Source organism: Hippichthys cyanospilos, chromosome 1, assembly GCF_059441005.1.
Source record: "Hippichthys cyanospilos isolate Australia breed blue-spotted pipefish chromosome 1, RoL_Hcya_1.0, whole genome shotgun sequence".
NCBI lineage: Eukaryota > Metazoa > Chordata > Actinopteri > Syngnathiformes > Syngnathidae > Hippichthys > Hippichthys cyanospilos.
In genome coordinates, this window is record NC_142369.1 from 24,195,034 (window position 1) to 24,216,381 (window position 21,348).

The 21,348-nt window shown below is 39.1% G+C and overlaps 1 protein-coding gene across 1 annotated transcript in view; it reads left to right on the forward strand.

The window, feature by feature from the left end:
• LOC148429753 (single-stranded DNA-binding protein 2) overlaps positions 1-21,348 on the forward strand; it is a 56,359-nt gene that overhangs the window by 18,566 nt on the left and 16,445 nt on the right. The window contains exons 2-4 of the mRNA XM_088425179.1: positions 8,900-8,972; positions 12,247-12,308; positions 12,675-12,759. Coding sequence (XP_088281305.1) covers positions 8,900-8,972; positions 12,247-12,308; positions 12,675-12,759 — 220 coding nt within the window. The remainder of the gene's footprint in view (positions 1-8,899; positions 8,973-12,246; positions 12,309-12,674; positions 12,760-21,348) is intronic.

Genomic DNA, 21,348 nt, shown 5'->3' on the forward strand with positions numbered 1-21,348 from the left:
CTGTTCCTTTTTATTGTGAGAAATCATTCACATGATGGGTGTCCACATAAAAAGATACAGTATATAAATTCACCTACAGTATAACATGACCTTATGACATATACTTTGAACAAATTTGCCATTTCAGAGGTGTGTATCAAACTGGCAACCCTTTGTATTACCCAGTACCAAAGAAGTAGCTCTCGGTTACATTAAGGTAGGTGATCCCTGGTCTAAAGTGCCCTCTTTAGAATCTGAAATGCTTTATAAAACTTAGAAAAAGTCCCTTGACCAACCTATATGCATTTTCTTCTTGTTTTATGCGTAAAAATCACAAAGTCATTGGTCTCACAATATCTCAGAACTTTTTTTTTTTTTATTTAGAAAACTTATCCTTGCTCGTAGTACAACTAGAGACGTTACCGGTGGTGGTTATGCTCACAGTCATTTTTTTTGTATAATGGTGTAAATGTTTTGAGTTTTGAGGTTTAGGATTTGGACACAACCGTGGAAGCATCAACTCATTTATTACATTTTCCGTACCTGTTCGGGGTCACGGTAAGCTTACCTTAGCCAACTTCAGGTGAGAGACATTTTACAGGCTGGTCAGTCGCAGGGCCAATCTTGAGAGAGTCTGTTTATCCAGAAGCCATCAATCCTCAGTTAGGTTTTGCTTCTTTTTTATTGATGGCACATGTCTGAAAACATTTTGAAACTATCACATTTAGGCCCTATCCTTAATTATCAAGCAAACAAATAACGCTTTAATGTTGAATGGACACCCAAACGGGAATCAATTTGAAATTGTTGCTGCTTTTAGCTCAAGCTTGTTCCAGTTTTAAACTTTGTTTTAAAAATTGTAATCATTAGCACTGCTAATGATATGACAATTGTGATCTTTGGATCGCGAAAAAAAAGTACTGTTTGATTTTCACTTTACTTTAAAGTGCATTTTAGAGCCGGTACTTTTAGTTTTACTTGAGTAGATATTTGGATCAGCACTTTTACTTCTACTCATCAGTTTTTGTGTGGGTATCTTGACTTTTACTCAAGTAAACAATTTGTGTACTATGCTGATCACTGATTAGCAGCCATACAATGACTCTATCTGTAATATTCAGTCTTTGATTCATCATCAGTAACTGAAAGAATGCATTGTTTCTGTCACTTGGGTCAGACGCCATACCGGTACTTGTTTTGTTATATTATCACGCTCAGTTGTGTCCATATTCCTGTTAGATAAGAACTATATTTGGTTAAATAAACGGGATGAATAAATAAAAGTTTGTTTTCAACAAGATTTTAATGATGACAAATAAAATGTGCATAAGCCACTTAGAAAATGGGTGGGTGGTTTAAATAAAACAAATATGAGAACACAGGTCATGATATACTGCACATTCAAGACACAGGATTATAGACTTTTATAGATTTTCGTTCCCCCCAACACTGGTTACTCCAGAATAAAAAATGTAAGTTTGAATAATTAAAATCTAGCCAGGAGTTGAAGGTAAATAAATACTCATGCAAACCATCTCGGTCTCAACAGCCTTGTAGCTTATAACATATTTAATGGCATACTTTTTTGATCACACTGTTCAATGTATTAAGCTGAAATCAACAAACTATTCAAAGGGTCTGCTAAATGTGAAATGTGTAGGCATGTTTGCAACGTTGTGCTCCTCAGTTTCGCTCTCAGGCATCAGCATCGCTCCTCTGGTGCCCCGTTTTGACCTCCTCTTGCTATGCTTCCCTGCTCCTTTCATTAATCATTTACCCCCCTCCTCTCTTTCGCTCCCTTTTTCTTTCTCTATCTCCATCTTTTTGTTGTCCCCCTCTCTCAGTTTTCTTCACGTCACTGCTCATATGTGTCGCTTTTATCCGCTCGGGAAGAACCGTTCGCTCGCACCCGACTTTATTCGGCTTCTTCTCATTGCGGTCGGATGGTATGCCTCACTTTGTATACATTTTGTGCATATTTTCTTCAGATACTAAACACTTCAGCAGCTTGCGCAAATGTGCTTGCACCTAGTCGTCCCCCGCACAGATTCAATTATACTTTAGTGGAACGATAATGCCACAGGGATTAATCAGCTGCGGCTTGATTTTCCTCCCCAAGTGTTTGGCCTGTCGACCGGTAGAATTCCTCGACTGTTTGTTCATAAACATTCCGAAGATACTGTTCTACGAAAAAAAAGAAAAAAATGCCAAAGATGGCAGAGGTTGTTGTGTATTTTTTTCCGCTGATGTTTTCTTGAAGCATCGCGTTTAAAATGAATTATTCAGCATAGTAATGGCTCTATATTTGTTGTTGTTGCTCATCTCGCCTCAGCGCCCCTGCTCTGTGCCCCGGCGCCCTCTCATGTCCGTCTGCCTTCCTGGAGAGCTGCTCCGACCCACAGAGGATACTCCACTTTAATGAATGAAGTGGAGTCATTTAGCGTGGCTCTTAATGGCACATAAAGCCGTGCTGCGAGCCTTGATTAATCAGGGAAAGTGTTTGGCCCTCGCTCACAGGGTTGTCCTCCGTGGGGGCACTGGCTTGATCACCGCTATCTCTTTTGCGCCAGTCAGTTCTGTTTGGACTAAAATTGTCTAGAAGGCAAGCAAGGTATCTCCTCCACAGGTGGTGCCTCTTTGATGCTGGGTGCTCAGTGGACTGCAACCATTTGGCCCTTCTCTTGGGCTGCAAAGATGTGTGTGAGGTGTACAGCTGTATTGTGAAACCATTGGACATTTTTGCTTTTGGTAATTAGTGGTTCATACATTGTGTGGAATCTTCCAATGTGTCACTGTGTTCAGACTTTTGTTCTTGATGTATTGAAGGTGCTTCGAAAGACACACCAAGATTTCCAAGTTCGGTGTTTTACTGACTGACAGCATTCTTCGGTTTGATAGGGTAATTGAGGTGTCGGTCGTCTGTCTGTATTGGTTTTTGTAGTGTTTTAGAATTTGTAAAGGATAATTATAGTTTTTGAACTTCTGACCGCAACCCACGCCATAATCCACAGCATCCAAATGTGTTCACTTTTTCACTTTTTCGTTGAACAAATGTAGCTAAACGAGACCTTAATCTTTAAGCAGTCAACTTTTGTATTGAAGTGGAGAAGGAGGTCACGGCAGGGAGTTATGCTAAGTAAGCTGCTGTTTAAGGTGCAGCTAAAATATATGAAAATGCTCCGCTCTCCTCGTGTATTCATCTCATCTGCTAGACAACTTCACCTCTATAGCCCCCCCCCCCCCCTCTTTTTTTTTTTTTCTCTCTAAGTGTGTCACAAAGCAGACCTGTGACACATTTAAACAAATTACATCCTGGTGAAAAATACTTTTATGATAGAGCACATTACCCACTGAGAGCTTTACTTTTTTCCCCATCTTATTATTATTCAATTATCCTCATGTTTGAGTACACAACTTGATGAACTCATTCAATTTTAAAGATATACAGTATATTTACATTTTTTTTAAGAGTCCTGACATTCAATCCCAGGTACTTGTATATACTTTGTTTTAAGTGTTAGAATTAAGGAGTGTTTGAAACAGACAAGTGAATGATAATGAATTAAGTACTCAAGTACCGTACTTTCCGCACTATAAAGTGCACCGGATTATAAAGCGCACCCTCAATTAATTACATATTTTAAAACTTTTTCCATATATAAGGCACACCGGATTATAAGGCGCACCCTCAATTAATGACATATTTTAACACTTTTTCAATCACAATATAGTAATACTCAAAGTAATACCAATCATAACTCAAATAATAACTCCAAACCCTCAATAGCATAATAACTCAGTGTCAATATGACCAACCTTGTTCAACTGTAAACACACAAAAGAAACAGGTAAAGCTTACTTTATCCGTTCCTTCCCCATCTATGAATCCCAATCTCAATATTGATCCATATATAAGGCGCACCCGACTATAAGGCGCACCATCAGCTTTCTAAAAAAATTAAGGCTTTTAGGTGCGCCATATAGTGCGGAAAATACGGTAATCAATGACTTTAGGTACTAGGAGTACTAAAGTGATGAATTACTTCAAGCGCTGAAGTACAAAAGGGGTGACCAAGGATGCCTGTGTAGGCAGGCGTGTGTGCCTCATTCTTTTTTCATGCCATGTAAAGTTGAGGTTTCATGAATTGAAAAGAATTGCATATGTAGTTAAAATAAATAATATGTGGCAGAATATTAAGGATGTAAGAATACTGCATGCTATTTCAATTTCCCATAGGTGTGGGGGTGGCCAAAGAGTGACAAGGGGAGGTCGCGGCCACCCCTGGCCACATTGTTGTGGCCCCATACGGCATTCCATTCACGTTCATCAACACATTTCTTTTTTTTTTAAATCAGTTTTAGACTTCATAATTTTGAATGATGCCCATCACTTATATACAAGCGTTTAGTCCCACAGCAAAACATTGTTATTTTTTATCCCCATGTTGTCACAATAGAAATACAGCTTATAAATGATGGACAGCTTCTCCTTTCTACTTTTGTTGAAATAAGGTCAACTGCCTTTGCCAGTTGCCTGTTTCTTTACGCTTCTGCGTAAAGAGACAGGCGGATAAGTGTCGGATCTAAATATGAATTTGATTAGATGGGAGTCAGAGGGTACACAAACACTTCAAAATCAAGGAGAAAAAAGGTCAGGTAGGGAGCTTGAGGCTGGTTCACCTCTTCCACTCATACCCGTCACCTCACACTGGTGAAGACAAGGGAAATTGTTGGGTCCTTGACCCTTGGTAAAGGTGTAATTAATGATAAGTGGTCTCTTAAGTCTAACGCAGATTACCAGGTTAGACAGTTACACAATACAAATGCGTCATTTGTATCCAACAACAAAGGCCGTGATTGACCAAGATTCTGTCCATATTGCAGCATCTGCCTCGCGACATTTAGTAACGCAAAGACTATTCATTCTGTCCATTTATTTAATAGCAAAAGCAATAATTATCTCACTTTATTATGTCATATACGGAAAATTCTTAACCTTCAACAGTCCCCCCTTCTCTAATCCTTGAAGCTTATCCAGGCTCTGTATTTTGACTGTCTGTCAGTCCACTTCCACATAGCTGAGAGCTTTTTATCAAGCGAACAAGTGGGAAATTAACAACGAGGGAGCAGTGCGAGCTCGGCTGGTGTTTTCCAAGCCTTTTTTACGTGTCCTTTAAGGAAATTAGCAGCGATGTGTTAACGTTTGCTCGATATTAAATTCTAACAAAGTGCCTTGGTTTGTTGCCTTGCTTCCTGCTTATCAGTCGGACTCCAGCTCTGCCCAATGTTGCTGTGTTTAATAAAAAAGAGATAGGACTCAGACAGAACGAGTGGAGCTTGATGCCTGATTTATGTCTGTATAGTTACCATGCATTTAAATCAAGTTTGGAGGCAGTGATGGAATTCACCTGTTATATCTTTCTTTGTTTTTTTTGTTTTTTTTTGTTGTTTTTTTTTTCAAAAAATATGTTGGCATGTTCTGCTTCAGCATTACCTTTTCCTCTTTGTAAACAACTTATTTGCCCAAGTGTGTAAAATCAGTGTAGTGTCAAACCGCAGTCTAACAGGTCAAGCTAACAGCTTTTGTATGGCAAAAATTCTCAATGATATACTTGATGATATAATAATACAATGATATACTTATACTGACAAAAGTGGTAGCTACAACATAGCTACAACGAAATGATCATTTAGCCCTGGGATGTCCAAACTCACCAGATTTGGTGAGGCGAAATTGTGTGGGGGCCAACCATTCCGCCTGACATTCTTTGGACCAATAACATTAAATACAAACTATTTTATTATTTTTTTTAATTGCAAATGGTATACTTTTTGTTCACGTTCATTTTCAAGTACTTACCAAAATCACCAAAAATAATATTTGAAGAGCACAACAAATGAAGAGAGAGAGAGAAAAAGAGAGCGAAAAGAAAAGGTCTGGGAAAAAAAAACACTTTGGGGAATATTAAATATATCTAATTTGCATATTATTCACTATTAAATGCTATACAGTTTATCAGGGTGTCCCAATTTGTTTTTTTTTTGCCCCAAGATCAACTTTTCCAGCAGCCAATCTCCCGCATTTGACCGAGCGCTGCCTGTCAAGCTACGGTATTTTAATCAAAGCCAATCTTTGTGATGAAGTCAGCCAATCCTTCAAAATAAACTGTACTTACGGTACAAGTAACATATTCTTCTGGAAGCTTAGTCTCGACAACACTCAACCAAACTTGATCAACTTTGGTTACTTTTTTTTTTTGGTTACTTTTTTTTTTTTTTTAAATATACGTGGCATGTGGGCAGGAATGTCACTCAGTAACATTTACAGATTTTGGAACTGTGCACACATACAACGCAGTGCATCATGAAAGACAGCTCGTCGATTTGGGCGATAATTTAAATGTGCCTTATGGCCGTGAAAATACATAACTTTTTTTATGCATACCGCGATATACTGTGATAAACAGCGCTGGTGGGCCGCATAGTATTGATTTGACAACAGAGGCCCTCGGCCGGGCCTTGAACATGCCTGATTTAGCCCATCTATGGTATTTTGTCCTTACATGGGATTGGGTGTGTGAACGGTTGTTCGTCTCCGTGTGCCCTGCAATTTGCCGGCGAATTAATAAATGAAGCAATGAAGGGATGAGCTGAACAATTTACAGTTGCAATGTTTGAATTCATCAAAAAGTCTGGAAAATAAGGCGGAAACCAAAAAAAGATTCAAATGTTGTTTTTTTTGGGATGAGGAAAAATTGTAAAATGGAATCTGTTGACATTGTAAATGTGAAACTTGCTTGAGAAATTTAGAAACAAGTGAAGAAGGAAAAACAGTGGCATAATGAAAATGGCACTGGTTAAAAATGTGCAAACTGTGGGTGAAAATTATAGAATTTTTGCTATGTAGGAATTATGGATTCGTACAATTGTAGAAAATTGATCATGAGGGGAAGTGACTCATTCAGAATTTTGAATGGGAAATTTTAAAATACCGCATTGGGAACCAGTGGGGATTTTTGAGTTGAAAAATGTTAAAATTGTTGGAATATCGTGAAATTAGGAATGAGAAAAAATAATAGCCTGGGAAGCGTGAATTTTGAAGTTGCTATCGTTTGGTCAAGAAATGCCAAATAAATTGAATGCCAAAATATGGTTGGCTAGAACAATATAATACTGTAAGTGACAGAATTTATGTGAATACTTTCAGCAAATCTAGCTCAAGCCAAAAGCTGGTGATGGCTCAAAATTTGGGCCACTCATATCTCAAGTCTCTACTGTTGCTTTTTCTCAAATGAAGGGAATAAAAGTTAAAAGTCGCCAAAAAAAAACACTTTAAACTAAAAAAAAAAAAAATCTACCTATTGTACAAAAAAATGTTTTACATCAGGGTTGAACATACTGTATTTACCTGAAAACAAAGTGAGTGATAGAACCTATTTGCTCTATGAGATGTTTAAAGAAAAGAAAATGGCGGTGCTTGGGTTGATCTTCTGACAGCACATTTTTTATTCTTGTTCCATTGTCGAGGGAGTCGATTTTTGTCAGGTTTTTCTTTGTTTCGTTTACTCGGCGGCGGCATCACTTCAACTGTATGAGGGACGGCGGCGCGGTAAGGGCGGCGTAGCGCTGCACACCCTCTCTCGTCATTAAGCAAACATGGGCAGAATAGAGTGCGGGGTGAAATGGAAGTTGGCTCAGGGACAGCGAGAAACAGCGAAGAAAGTGACAAAAGAGATGGATAGCAATGTGGGAGAGTAGGGAGGAGGAGACGTACCTGTGTGCACAGCAGAAAGGTGCACAGTCCATCATCTTCGAGACAGGCAGACAGTCTGGGGAGTTTATTTTTATCTCCATTTAAGAGGAGTCCGGACTAGATTTAGCAGGTAGGTAGCACCTTTTAAACGAGGTACTTTCATGCAAACCAATAGCCTTGAGTCGTTTTTGGCTCCTGGTGACTTTTACTGTGAAAACCTTTGAAGGAAAAAAAATGAACTTTGTATTGGAGTAGAAGATATGTTTTCGACTTCAAAAACTTGGTAGTACAGCTCAATCTTATTAAAAACACACATTTTCAAACATAGTTAAGTCTTTTCAAAAATGTGTGAAAATTAACAGATTTTTTTTTTCTTTCATAGTAGCCATTGCTGTATGAATCAGCAATATTCACAAAAAAACAACAACTTTATATTATATTCGTCACACATACAGGGTAACAAAGTGTGGCAACTGCCATCTTCACCAAATTCCTCAGCAACCCAATCAATATGTATTATAAATGTTACTGATCCTGAATCTCTACTCAGCCGGCAAGAATTGATTGAAAAAACATGAAAAAGACATGACTCGTGCCCATCCAAAAATCATCTGAATCTGGTTGAAAAAGTTGAAAATACGCATTTTCAAGTCCCTAAAAAAACATTGTTAGGAAGACATCTTTTCCGCACATCCTTTACAGTCTTTTTACAAGTTGTTGAAAGGGCATGATAAATCATGAAACCTTGCATTCCTCTTCAGGTAACCCACTGGTCACCAGTGTATCCTGGTTCTCCAACAATTGGCATGAACCATAGAGTAAATTAAAAAAAAAACACTGGCTCTTCTCGTCATCAGATTTTGAACAAATTTCAAAGTAAATTTGGACCCTTCTGGGTGAGCTAAACAAAGCTTAAATTTCATCTAATTTTTGGCAAAAGTTGGACCATCTTGGATGAGCTAAACACCATAGTCACACCACAGCGTTATCAGCACTTGGTTCGATGGACGGCTACTTGCCTTGAACTTTGCTTGTAAAATCATCCACACTCATGTATCATTATTTTGATTACATTACATTGTAAAGCGATCTCTTATGTTTTAATGAAGAAGTATACGTGTGTCGCACCAATCGATCTAACCAAACTCCCTCGTTCTTTATGCGCAGGTTAGCGTTGTACGTGTATGAGTACCTGCTGCATGTTGGAGCCCAGAAGTCAGCACAGACTTTCCTCTCAGAGGTAGGTCATTACTGGATGCTGTGCATGTTCACGGTGTGTGTGTGTGGAGCGCATTCTAACAAACAGACTGACCCTGCTGTGGTGTGTCCGCTAAGTGTAACAGCTGATTGAATTAGCCTGGACAGAAAATGCTGAGCCAGCATGGTAGCAGCAGATAAGATTTTTTTGATTTTTTATTTTTTTATTTATTTTTTTTAACTTTTGCCAGAGAGCATTAAGAGCGATGTCGGATCTCATCAGATTAGTTGCCTTTCTTCTTTCCTCTATTACTTGCATGCTTATTCCTTGGATGCAAGTGTCCTTGCTGAGGTAAAAAGGTGATAGGGTGAAAAGCAGGTCAGTAGATTCCAGTGACTCGGCCTAAATAAGAGTAAATGGCCATTTTGGAGGACGGCGGATCGAAGCTTGTGGTACCAACCCTCATTATTCTACCTTCATGTAGAGCACACAAGCTCCAAAGGGATCTTTACTGTTACTTCAACCACCTGCTATATCCCTTTTTACAATCACAATCTGTTTATAGGGTAGCTACCTCCTCACAAAGTACACCAGACACCAAGTTTACCCAAAAGTATGTTCCACCAAAAACTTTATTTTTACAATTATAGTAGTTTTGCAGGGACATTACAAATAATTGAAGCTGTCAGTACTGAAAACATGGAATTTCCTTCAAAAATATATCATGATACGAGTCAATATGTTTTAAATTTGTTTGCAACGTTAATTTTTGGATTCTTTTTGGGTTTTTTTTTCCTAAACACATTTCCACTACAGTTGTTTTGCATAGGATTCATGTCACGGTGCATGATTTGTATCCTTTGTTTGCATCTGAGTAACTATTCCCAGCGCATACCACATTAATCTTGCAAGTCAACAAATGTCTTTTGTGGAGCTGTTGAAACATGCAAAGTAAGAGAGACATTTCCTTCCTCGCCAGCTCAACAGTGAGCTTCAAAGCAAAGCATTCCTTTCAAAGTCTCGGTCTGACCTGCGAGTGAGGTCAGGACAGTCTGACTAAAATTGCAGTGTTCCACAGTTTCCTGTTATCTGTCTTGCTTCTGTTAAAACAGATGACTCAGACTTGTCTGATCTAGATCATTTAGAAACCATTTAGACAATTCAGTATTCAGAAATAGAGCAGTATTGTGAGGATGATGATGATGGTGATGATGCTGAAGCAGACGTTGCGAGTGCCTGTCTGTGTCATTAAATGCACGGCGTGTGAACATAAATCAACTTCAAGAATATGGATTGACGTCATTGCTGTATTAGTCAATGACCTTCACCCAGTCAGTGCGTACTGGACTGTATATGCCAAGTGATTTGTGCGCCCAAACTGCCTCTGCAGCCTCAGACTTTTCAACGGATGCCGAAGAATGAACCCTCATGGTTTTGCGCATGTGAAAAGCATGTAGAAATATCGGTCTAAAAGTAACATTAAAAACGTTATCTGATTAATACGCAATTTGCTTTTTGATTTGTAAACAAACAGTACAACGTATGGAATGTTATGCAATCAATGCAAAATAGCTTTCCTTGTTTGATTGTTGTTGTTGTTTCGAGATGATTAAGAACAGAGCTGGTTAATTGTAATGAAAAAGCAAATGACTGTGCAATCCTGAAAGCAAATGCTACTGAATTTATACAGTTCAAAATCCAAACGTAGTTTTATTTTTAAAAGATGCCTCTAAATCTGCACTTACAATAAACGTCAGAATCTTGTGCAAGATTGCATAGTATTTAAGACAGACTTAAGGTTTTACTTTTTCTTTGGCTTTTGAGCAACTGTTAAAAAACCACAGCACAGTGAATACACACACTCAGTTAGATCTGCAAAGATTAATCAAGAACTAAAAGACCACCAAATAAACCAATAATCATTTTCGAGAAATACTTTTGAGACCTAGTTTAATTCAAGTTGTCCAAACCCTCAAATGTTAGTCGGTCTTGTTAGTCCTGAACAATTTATCATTTTGGCATGGAAATCTCAATCTCTGACGATGCGATTTTGTGATTTTTTATTTCTTAGTAAAAAGTGTTTTTTTTCAGCTTTCAAAATCAGCAATCAGGAGCTTGAGAGTGCTAGGTGTCAGCTAACTTGTGCCAGAACTCTACTCTTTAATATAAGTTTTACTTGCTCAGAGAGCTTGTGATCAGTCTTTTGCTAAATAGTACATAACGCACATTTAAAATGTTATCTTAGAAAGGAGATGCATACAAACTCAGTACCATAGGCAGTCAAAACTTCATGATTATGACTAGATCAATTATAATTATTATAATTTAAGATTCATGAGTTTAATGCCATATGTATAGTCTTATTATACCACACAATGAAATTCTTATGCTGTTCACTTCCCGAGCAGCAGACGACATTCCATAATCGAGCAAATAAATAAATAGCAATAAAAAAACAAACAGAAAAAAATGGTGCTAAAAATATAGTGCCAAATATCATGTAGTGCAAAATATGAGTGCAAAATAGTTTTTATGCATGCAGTAAGAGGCAGATTAATGCGTGAGGGATTTGTTCAGAATCCGGACAGCTTGTCGGTAGAAGCTGTTTGCCAGTACGGCAGTCCTGGCCCTCAGGCTCCTGTAGCGTCTGCCTGATGGCAGCAGTTCAAACAGATGGATTTGTGGGTGTGTCTTGTCCTTGATGATTTCCCGTGTTCTCCGCAGAATCCTGGTGTTCTTAATAAGTCCTTTAGTCTATTTTGTTAATAAGCATTTCTTTGGTCCTTCTAAAATGTAAATATGAAAATAAGCAAACGCTTTTTGTAATTGAAGCTATTTTAGGGGAAAAGTGTTTGTTTTCTATGAACCAACGGAACAAAAAGGGAAACCAAGGAGACTAAAAAGAGATTGGTGAATAATAGTGGCATGCGTGCTCGGGGCATAAAAATGTGTGTTTTGCGCTGGCACATGTCCGTTACCTCATCTCACACCAACACACCCTCAGGTTGTAACGACTAGACACAGATCACAGACAAAGACTGACCTATACACTTAAGAGCGATCTCTCTCTCTCTCTGTCTCTCTCTCTCTCTCTCTGTCTCTCTCTCTCTCTCTCTCTGTCTCTCTCTCTCTCTCTCTCTCTCTCTCTCTCTCTCTCTCTCTCTCTCTCTCCCTCTCACTCGCTCTCTCTCTGTAATATAATGTGACCTAATGCAACATGTCTGCTGGCTTGCCCCCCCCCCCCCCCCCCCCCCCCCCCCCCCCCCCCCCCTCAATGCGAACCAAAGCAACTTGTTGTATCTCTCGGTTTGTCTAGATCCGATGGGAGAAGAACATCACATTAGGAGAACCTCCGGGGTTTCTCCATTCTTGGTGGTGGTAAGTTATTGTTATTGTCTTCAATAATTCACTTAAGATTGTTTATCTAGTCATACCAAGTGTGTTTTTGGCACTCGTTTCTCATTCATTCACTCATTCAAGTCAAAGAGGGTGTGATTGTTTCGCAGTGAATGTGATTATTTGTTGGTCCGTCGTAAAATGTCATGCGAGTTCTCCGCTATCAACTATTTTACCCAAGGCACAAATAAAACAACTTCATCTTATCTGTCACTTCACAATAAGTTCCATACTCAGCGAGGTCAAAGACACGTACGTGACTGATGATCGTTTGCAGGAAAAGTCTACTATTTTAAAGCATCAGGATGTGTGAGTCTTAAAGAAGCTGAATGCGTATGTGTGTTGCAGTGTTTTCTGGGACCTCTACTGTGCAGCCCCAGAGAGAAGAGACACGTGTGAGCATTCCAGTGAGGCCAAGGCCTTCCATGACTATGTGAGTCAACAGTCACACAGCATTATTTTTGCTCTTTCACTGTTTATTGACCGCATGATGCCAAGTTATCTGCGAGGGGAAAAAAAAATGTATACATAATTTTTCGGACCCTTCTACATGATTGAACCTTCAAAGGGTCCACCATAAGTGTGAATTGGGCGTGTGTAAAAGCGGTACTCAAGTGTGATTTTGTTTTAAGCATATTGGACGCAACTCGAGACCATGAGTGTGGTGGAGTCAATAAGAGCGAAGGCTCAGTGTCAGTGCATGTATCTACCCATCCTTCCAAAACACGTGCACACACACAACAATTTAAATGCCATGTGACAATAATTGTACCTTAATATGTCAGCAGAAATGCAATGGTTCTGCAATGCATACATTCTTTTTCAAATGGGCACAGTGATAACATGAGTGTGTGTGTTATCAGACAAGAAAAAACGAACCAAAAAAAAACATCAAATTGATCATCGGGATCAGTCCATTGGGACCTGTAGAGTTGAAACTGTCATTCTCAAGAGTGCTTGAAATTCTTGAAATTGTTAAAGAAAAGTTCTTATTTCTTTCACATCTAACCAATACATCCATCATATATCAGTCAGATAAATCTTTAGATACTTTTATACTTATGTTTGATGTACTTTCATGCCATAAAGCAAAACCCTCAAACTAAAGTAGGCCGCTGTTTACAAATGTGATTTTCCAGGGCACACAAAATTCTGTAATTTGTGCAAGAAATTATGTTATGTTACGGTTCCGAAATGAGTTTGCAGTATAGAAACCCTACTAAAGCTAGATTTTCAATCAATCAACTTGACAAAATTCTAAACAAAAAAGTTAAGAAAATTGTTCCTGTCTTCATTTGGATTGGACAAAATATATATTTTTTAATGTTGTCGATGTGTTTCCTCTTGCTGCAGTGTTTATCATCCAGCAGTTGAAATGAAGATAGGAGTGAAAAACTGAATTGCAGATTCAAGAACTCTGTTTAATAGAGAGAACACGGTGTGAGTGTGTTTTTTGCTTTCGGGAAGTTCTGGAAGGACAAAAACACTGATGATCTTCAATGCCCTGTTCTTTGCGAGTATCCTCCGGTCTGAGTCATCACACTTGTCTGGATTGCACTTTATTGAGATGTATAGTAGCAAGTGCACAGGTCAGGACTTTCTGCCTACTCCAGCAGGATCTTGCCGCTCCCCACATCTCCTTCTCTGCGTCCTCTCTCCTTCTTTCACTCTGCAGAGCTGCGTTGGGCTCGCGACTTGTGCAATGATGTGCGCGCGCGTCTGCCTGCTTGTGTGCGCGCGGGCAGGTGATGCTGCCGACGATCGAGGTGATGAATAGTTAGTCCAAGGACGAGGCGGCTATGTGATGATGTCATCCTGTGGCTGCTGGAGGGCAGCATGACCTCCATGCTCAGGAACTGGAAAAAAGAAAGAAGAATTAGAGTGAGATGAAACATGAACAAAGAAATACAGTAGATGTTCCTTTCAAGTGTCATCCACCTACACCGGAAAAGTACTGTATGTATACAGCAATAAAAGAAATCTTCAGCACTATCATTTATTGCCTCTCTCGCGGTAAGAATAACTCGAGAATTGCTCGGCATCTTTCTTAACGGCTTAGTTTTTACATTTCCTGCAGGGATGTAATTAGGGATGCAATTATACCAATTGTAATTAGACCGAGGTCACTTTCAATCAACACCTTCAGTTCCATAGTGCCACTGAGGTCCAATCAAACATACTGTATCTGTCACTCTATTACAACCGAACGAGGGGACAGCTATAGCAAAAACATTTTGTCGCTACATTTTTGGCTGGCTTCTTTTCTGTAATTTCTTTACTTTGACAGTGATGTACATTCTAATCAGACCTTGTGAATGTAATCACCTGCAGGTAGCTAATTAGCACGTCCTAATTAATTCATATCAGTATTAAAGTTTGGCGCTTATCCCTGTTATCTTTTGCTTTTTTCCTAGCGCTGATTTTCAGCATTTTAAATAAGAAAATCAGTTTTTCAAATTCGGTGGTTGGAAATGATGTCATTATGGTTGTTTTACAATTTAGAAGTGATGGCTTTTCTTCCAGGGAAAGACACACCATTGAAAGTGAGGGAAGTCAGATGCAATGTTATTGATTTTTAACTTCAGTGAAGGCTTCTCGGGCTTCAGATTTGCAGTTTGCAGTTCTGTTAAGTGCTTTGTAAATTGTGTTCTCAAAAGTAAATGAATGGATCCCATTTTCAAGAGACCATGACGTTATTCTAAAATGCATTATCCAGACATGGCATTATTGAGGAGGCCAGTCACAATAGATAATTGTCTCCAGGTCTGGTCCGGTCCTTCAGAGCCGCAATCCAGCCCGTTTATTATTATTTTTTTTTCCTCCTCAACAGATGCACCGCATTCAAATGATCAGGTCATCAGCGAGGTTCGCAGAAGCCTGATATTGAACCTGATTTAAATCAGTTTAGGAGAACATTGAAAACATGCTGGACTGTGGCTCTCCAAGACCGGACTTGGCCACCCCTGCTCTCCATGTTCAGATGCTCATTAGGGTGTGCTTGTCTCATTGTTTGTGATACTACTATGTTTACAGTTTGCTAAGTCAGTTCATCTGCTTGGGAATAGATAAAGGGTTCAAGATTGTGAAGCAAACTAGTATTAGCAGGTTCTGCTGTGATGGAAAAATGAGTGTGATACCTAATTCCTGAAGTGAGGAGATAATCAGTGTCTGACACTTGTACTGGTCGTGCTGTGCAGTTCCCGATAAGGGTGTGCTTAATAACGGAAGCAAGCTGTTGGTTGAAAATGGATTCTAAGAAAAAAAGATGGTTAAGCAGAAAAGAGTATGTTGATTATTGTGATGCAAAATTAAGCAAATGGTCGAGGAGTGTCGAATATTTTTCTAAAATCCAATATGGTTTTAATGGTCAGAAGGCCATCATTTTTCTGAAACGATATAAATCACCTCATTTTACATGTGCACAACGAATAAACAGAAAAGTACTTTTGGAATCGAAAGTCAAGATATTTTGTAAAAATGTTGTTCAAACTATAGTTAAAAGAAATTTACATTGATTAATTAAAGGTGTAATCATGGATCTAAACAATCACATTTTAATCTCCCATAAAATATGAGAGAAAAACACCTTCAACTAGTTTTATTTCTGATACATTGTTTTATTGTAGCAGATCAAAATATTGATAAACGTCAACAAAAAAGTAGCTATGGTTATTTGTCTTTTACAGACTAACAAATGCACTTGTAGTCGTTTACCTTCTGCTCAATACAAATCATACCATGTCACAACAAATTAACTAATGACACATGTATTTAAATAATATCAAACTTGCCTTTTTTTCTCTCACAGCAAAAGATTGATAAACAATGGAAAAAAAAGTGGCTTCAACTTTATCTTCTTGAACAGATGCAGTTATCACCCTTTATCTTCTGCTGTCTTTGAGACTGGTCCCAAGCACTGGCTGTAACATTTAGTTTCAACCATCAGGAGAAATTGTTTTTTTTTTTATCCTTATAATTTAGAAAGTAACACTAAACTGAAATATTGTTCAAACTGTTCATCGCAAACTTGCAAGATGAGTTCGGCAAAGAGTTTTACCATGACTCGCTAGATTAGCATCTTTGTTGCTATTGTTAGCTGAGGCTGCAGATGCAGCTAGATGCTTTGCATTTACAGTATTTGGTAGGCTAAACTTGAGCTGGTTCTGTGTCAGGTAAGGCTCTTTTTATGAAGAATGCATATCACTCTAACGTTATCAAAGGTGCCTTCAAGGCATTTTTTCAAAAGATACATTTACAACATTCACATGTGCTTCCATTTCCACATCTTCCTTCTACTTCTAAACCTATCAGGTTATGCCAAACGCAATGACAGCCAATCAGTGTCCACTTTCTTGTTATTCATCTGCAAACAGTTTTAGTGGGCCCTTTCATGAGTACTGTTGGAAGGCCCATCACTGCTGATTACAAAACATAAATCTATCCAAGAAAAAACCTGATCATTTTGATGAAGCTAACTGAACAGAATACTAGCGGCCATTTTGTGTAACGTTGTATTTAAAAATTGGAAGAGGACAACCAAAAATTGCTCTGGCAAGTCAGTACCAGTACAGTTCAAAGGGGAGGAGAGTGGAGGGGAGAGGAGTGATGTCACAGGTGATACACATGGTTCCTTCTCATGCTTGTGTCATTAAAATGCTCCAAATTAGTATTGCCGCAGGAAAGATTTATCATGCAGATTGTTGTTTTCTGGCATTTCAAAACAATTGACAAGAGCGAAGAGTCAGTTGGGGTTTGCTCCAGCACACCCGCGAGCCCAGTGAAGATAAGCGGTATAGAAAGCGAAACGGGGGATAGTTGAGGTGGTAAATAGGCACTAGTGTTCTTGTAAGAAGCCTGCCTGCTATCATTAGATAACATCAGAGTGGGAGATGGAAGACACACAGCAGTTAGGAATGAACATGGGAGCTGACGAGGCAGAGAGCAGCCCACTTTGATAAACATGCGCAGCTCACACTGCTGGCCCTATATACTTTCTCACACATTCCTGGAGGTGTATTCAAACCGAACACAGGGTACATACAATATATTCTCTAGTCTTTATGTAAAGAAAGGGTGTTCCAAGCGTGGTAGAAATCCATATATACAATTATTTAATTATTTTCTCTTCCCTGTTTGCATTACAGGGGTACCATTATTTGGGGCTCATGATTCCGATAGTTGGAGTATAAGTAGACACTCTATTTTTATTTTATTTCATTTTACACTTGTTACAGCAGAACTTCAATTCAAAAAAAGCATCATAGAACATTCTGAAAATTTTTGTTTGCAGTCTCTGAAATCGCTAGCTCTTATTTTCATTGTCAAACAATAATGGTCAGGTTTCCACAAGAATGACCAAACTTAGAATTTACAAGCTAGTCCGTGGCTAAACAGTTTGGTCGTTATATTCTGTTGCATTACAAGAAAACCAGATACTACACTTTGCACACAAAAGAAACGATCACAAAAAAATTCTCTACTGTCTTCAAAGTAGACCAATTCAGAGCTTTCATTGTCTCAATATTTTTAGACTTGAGAAATTATATACATTCTATTTATTGTATTTGATATCACATTTCGTTTGTTGTTCTGGGCAGCACGGCGGTAGAGTGGTTAGCACGCCGGCCTCACAGCTCAGCAGTCCCGTGTTGGATTCCGACTCACTTTCCTGTGCGAAGGTTGCAGGTTCTCCCCGTCCCCGTGGGTTTTTCCCGAGCACTCCGGTTTCCACCCACATTCCCTAAAAATACATGCATGCGAATAGTCATTTATCCCTCTGTGCCCTGCGATTGGCTGACAACAAATGCAGAGCGTCCCCGCCTACTGCCCGTGGCTGGGATAGGCACCAGCATGTCAGCGACACCAGTGAGGATAAGTGGCTAAAGGAATTGGATGAATGAATAGTTTGTCGTTTCATTACCAAACTTAAGACTGAACTTTGACCTGTCAGTGTGTTTGTTGTGTTGCAAGAATTAGACAATGTTGTCACAAAGTATTGTGGGCAGCAAGCTGCTTTCATGCAGTTTTGAACCAAGGGGGAGATGCGGAGAACCCCTGACTGTTTCCAAGGAAACAGAGCCATCTCTCCTCCTCTCTCCAACCTCCAGTGTTCCTTGGTGCTGTTGAGAAAGAGGAGGAGGAGGAGGGAGATGTGCAGGTGACTCACTGTAGCATCATCGCCATGGCGATGGAGAGCAGGGGGCTGGTTGTGGAGGGAGTGACAGGCAAATATAAGAACCTGGAAAACTCCTTAGTTGGAGCTGGGGTGGAATTGGTTCACAATCTAATTTAGTATGGCAAAACAAATGTTGTTCCCTTTCTTCGGTGCTTAATTTGATCCTTTGCATACATGATAGTAGCTGTACGTGATAGCTTTTATTACCACTTCCTTTTGTTTTCCCCATTGCCTTTTGTACGAACTAGCCTGCTTGGGGTACACTCTTATACTGAGTCATATCATGTATGTGTTTAGACGTGTCGTGAATGGGTGTGCCGACATATGACAGGAGATCGAGCCACAAAGCTGGGTGGTGGGGGTGGGGGGGGGGGGGGGGGGGGGGGGGGGGGGTTAACTGAGGACAGAGAAAAACAAGAAGCTATAAAAATAACAAAAAGCTAGTTGGGCCAGAAGGCACACAATTGGTCAACTAAAAGACAATGAAAAAAATCCTAGTCAAAACAATATCATCACCAAAGGAGTCTTTTCAAGCAGGCAATAAGAAACGAATTAGGATGTCTGGCCTGACTCTCTGGATTTTGCCTAGTTTGGGTGCACCGGTGTCTTCCCACTTTTTAAAATCATTCACTGAGCACATTAAGTACGTGTGTAAAATGAACATCCTCATGTGTTCAAAATGTTTGACAAGGAATACTGAATGTAGTAGATAGCTACACTAGCTAAGTCATAAAATAAGATATTTGTGGTGTTTGTTGAGTTCATGTTGTAACGCGGGTGTGTCAAACTCATTGTTAATTCAAGCTATATTATACTTTTGTCTTTCTCAGACACAACTCATAACGTTTCATGCCCACATTTGCTTTTGCAGTTTATTCTTATGTTAGCAACGTTATATTCAATAAACGTGAGCCGAAAAATCAGTTCACATAATAATCAAGATTATGATTTACTATGATTTATATAAAATGTCCCAAATATGGATATAATAAATACATTTAAAAAATAAAACAAATCAACGGTCCTGTCTGTTTCTCTATCTATTACGGATGCAAACTGCGGTAGCTACCAGTTAGCATTACTCCCCATCGCTACTCCGTTTTTATTGCCATCACATCGCATCTCGACCTACATCAGCATACCGCCATAAAAATGAAATCAGATTAAATTAATGATCAGCGACGCGGGAGGGCTAGCTGCGTGGCGCATTCAAATGTAGTCGGACATTTCAAAATCAAACACCAAAAAGTTCATTCTGTGCATTAAACATTAATAAATGCAAACATCTAAAAAATGTATCTTTTTGATAATCTTTATCTAAATCTTTATCTTTATCTATATAATTTTTTGTTTTTTTTTTAGTAGAGCTTGAAACCGGCAGCGAGCGGCTATTCGCTCACTGACCAGAAGCAGACCAAACTTGTGCCGTCTGTATGAAAGGCAGCGACAGTTAAACACTACACCCTACTGTTATGACTACAGTATAATGCACTTTAATGGCAGTGTGTCAGAATATAACACAGCATGACACAGCATCCTCTTCCGCACACACAATGCCCGTTTCTTCCTCCTGTCCCCTTTATCTCCCCAGTGGCGTGGTGAAGCCAAGTGAGAGAGACTTGTGCTGAAGTGTGACTCTCACCGCACTTGCTATCATTTTCAGCCCCTCGCGTATATCTGACAGCGCATCAGCCCACAGCACCACCTCACATCTCACATTTGGCCATCTCTGGCCAGAGATGTTTACAAGGGTCGATAATGACATCAGTGATAAACAAGCGGTATACCCTCACCCCCGCTGAGTGGCTGATAGCGTCCTACCTGTAATCGCCTCGCCGAGTCAGGTAGATTAGCATTGTGCCGCCATTATGGCTGATAATCAGCTATAATGGCAGCACAAGGGGATCATTTTCTCCTCAAGGTGATAAAAACGGAAAAGATGGGAGAAATCAAGAGACACAATTGCCAGGACTAAAGATATTTTCTAGACTGTAATCAATTGAAATCTCACCCCTTCTGCTTTGCTTTTCGTCTTGACATCTCTAAACATCTGAGTAATTCTCTCTTAAATTTCTAATCGCCTGCTTAGTTATAATTTAATGAAATGTTTTACGAGGAATTCATTCCATCTCGTGAATTCAGTGCTGAAATTTTTCCCGTTTCACCTATATTTTGGTAGTGTATTTTTGGAACCGCTACATCAAACAGCAACATTAAAAGATGCACGCGGAAAGATTTTTGTTTCCCCTTTTAGAATGAACAGACAAATGTCGAGTCAAAAATTCATATTTCGAATTTCACGGGTCATTCTAGATGATCATGATTTTACTTGATTTTCCTTCATGTAATAAGATCAACAAACATTTATTTAAAGATTTGATTTTTAAAAATAAATAAATCCTGGGATAAATAATCAGACAATGATAATATATTTTGATTTTAAATCAGTTTTAACAAAGTTAACTTTCAAAGCTCATGCATAATTTGCTTGCATAAAAGAAGATGCATTTCTGCGTATCTTTCAAGCTAGGTATTTCTTTGTCTGTTTTGTTGTTTTCGGGTTAGGTTATAGGAGGATGAGAAAATGGCTGTCATCACATGAGTTAAGTTGTTGGGAACTGTTGTAAACATGTTTTGTAAACCACTCGTCGAGCATTCAAAAGTGCAAATCAAAAGTGTGAATTTCCTTAATACAATTCATAATGGTTGGTCGATTGGGCTCAGATCCCAAGAGCAAGTGGCCCAGGCAGTTGCATCAGTGTCCTTGTCATCCTGAACTGATGACGCATTGTCAGTCACAAGAAGTCTCAGCTTGACACTAAACCAAATTGCCTAATATTTAAAACT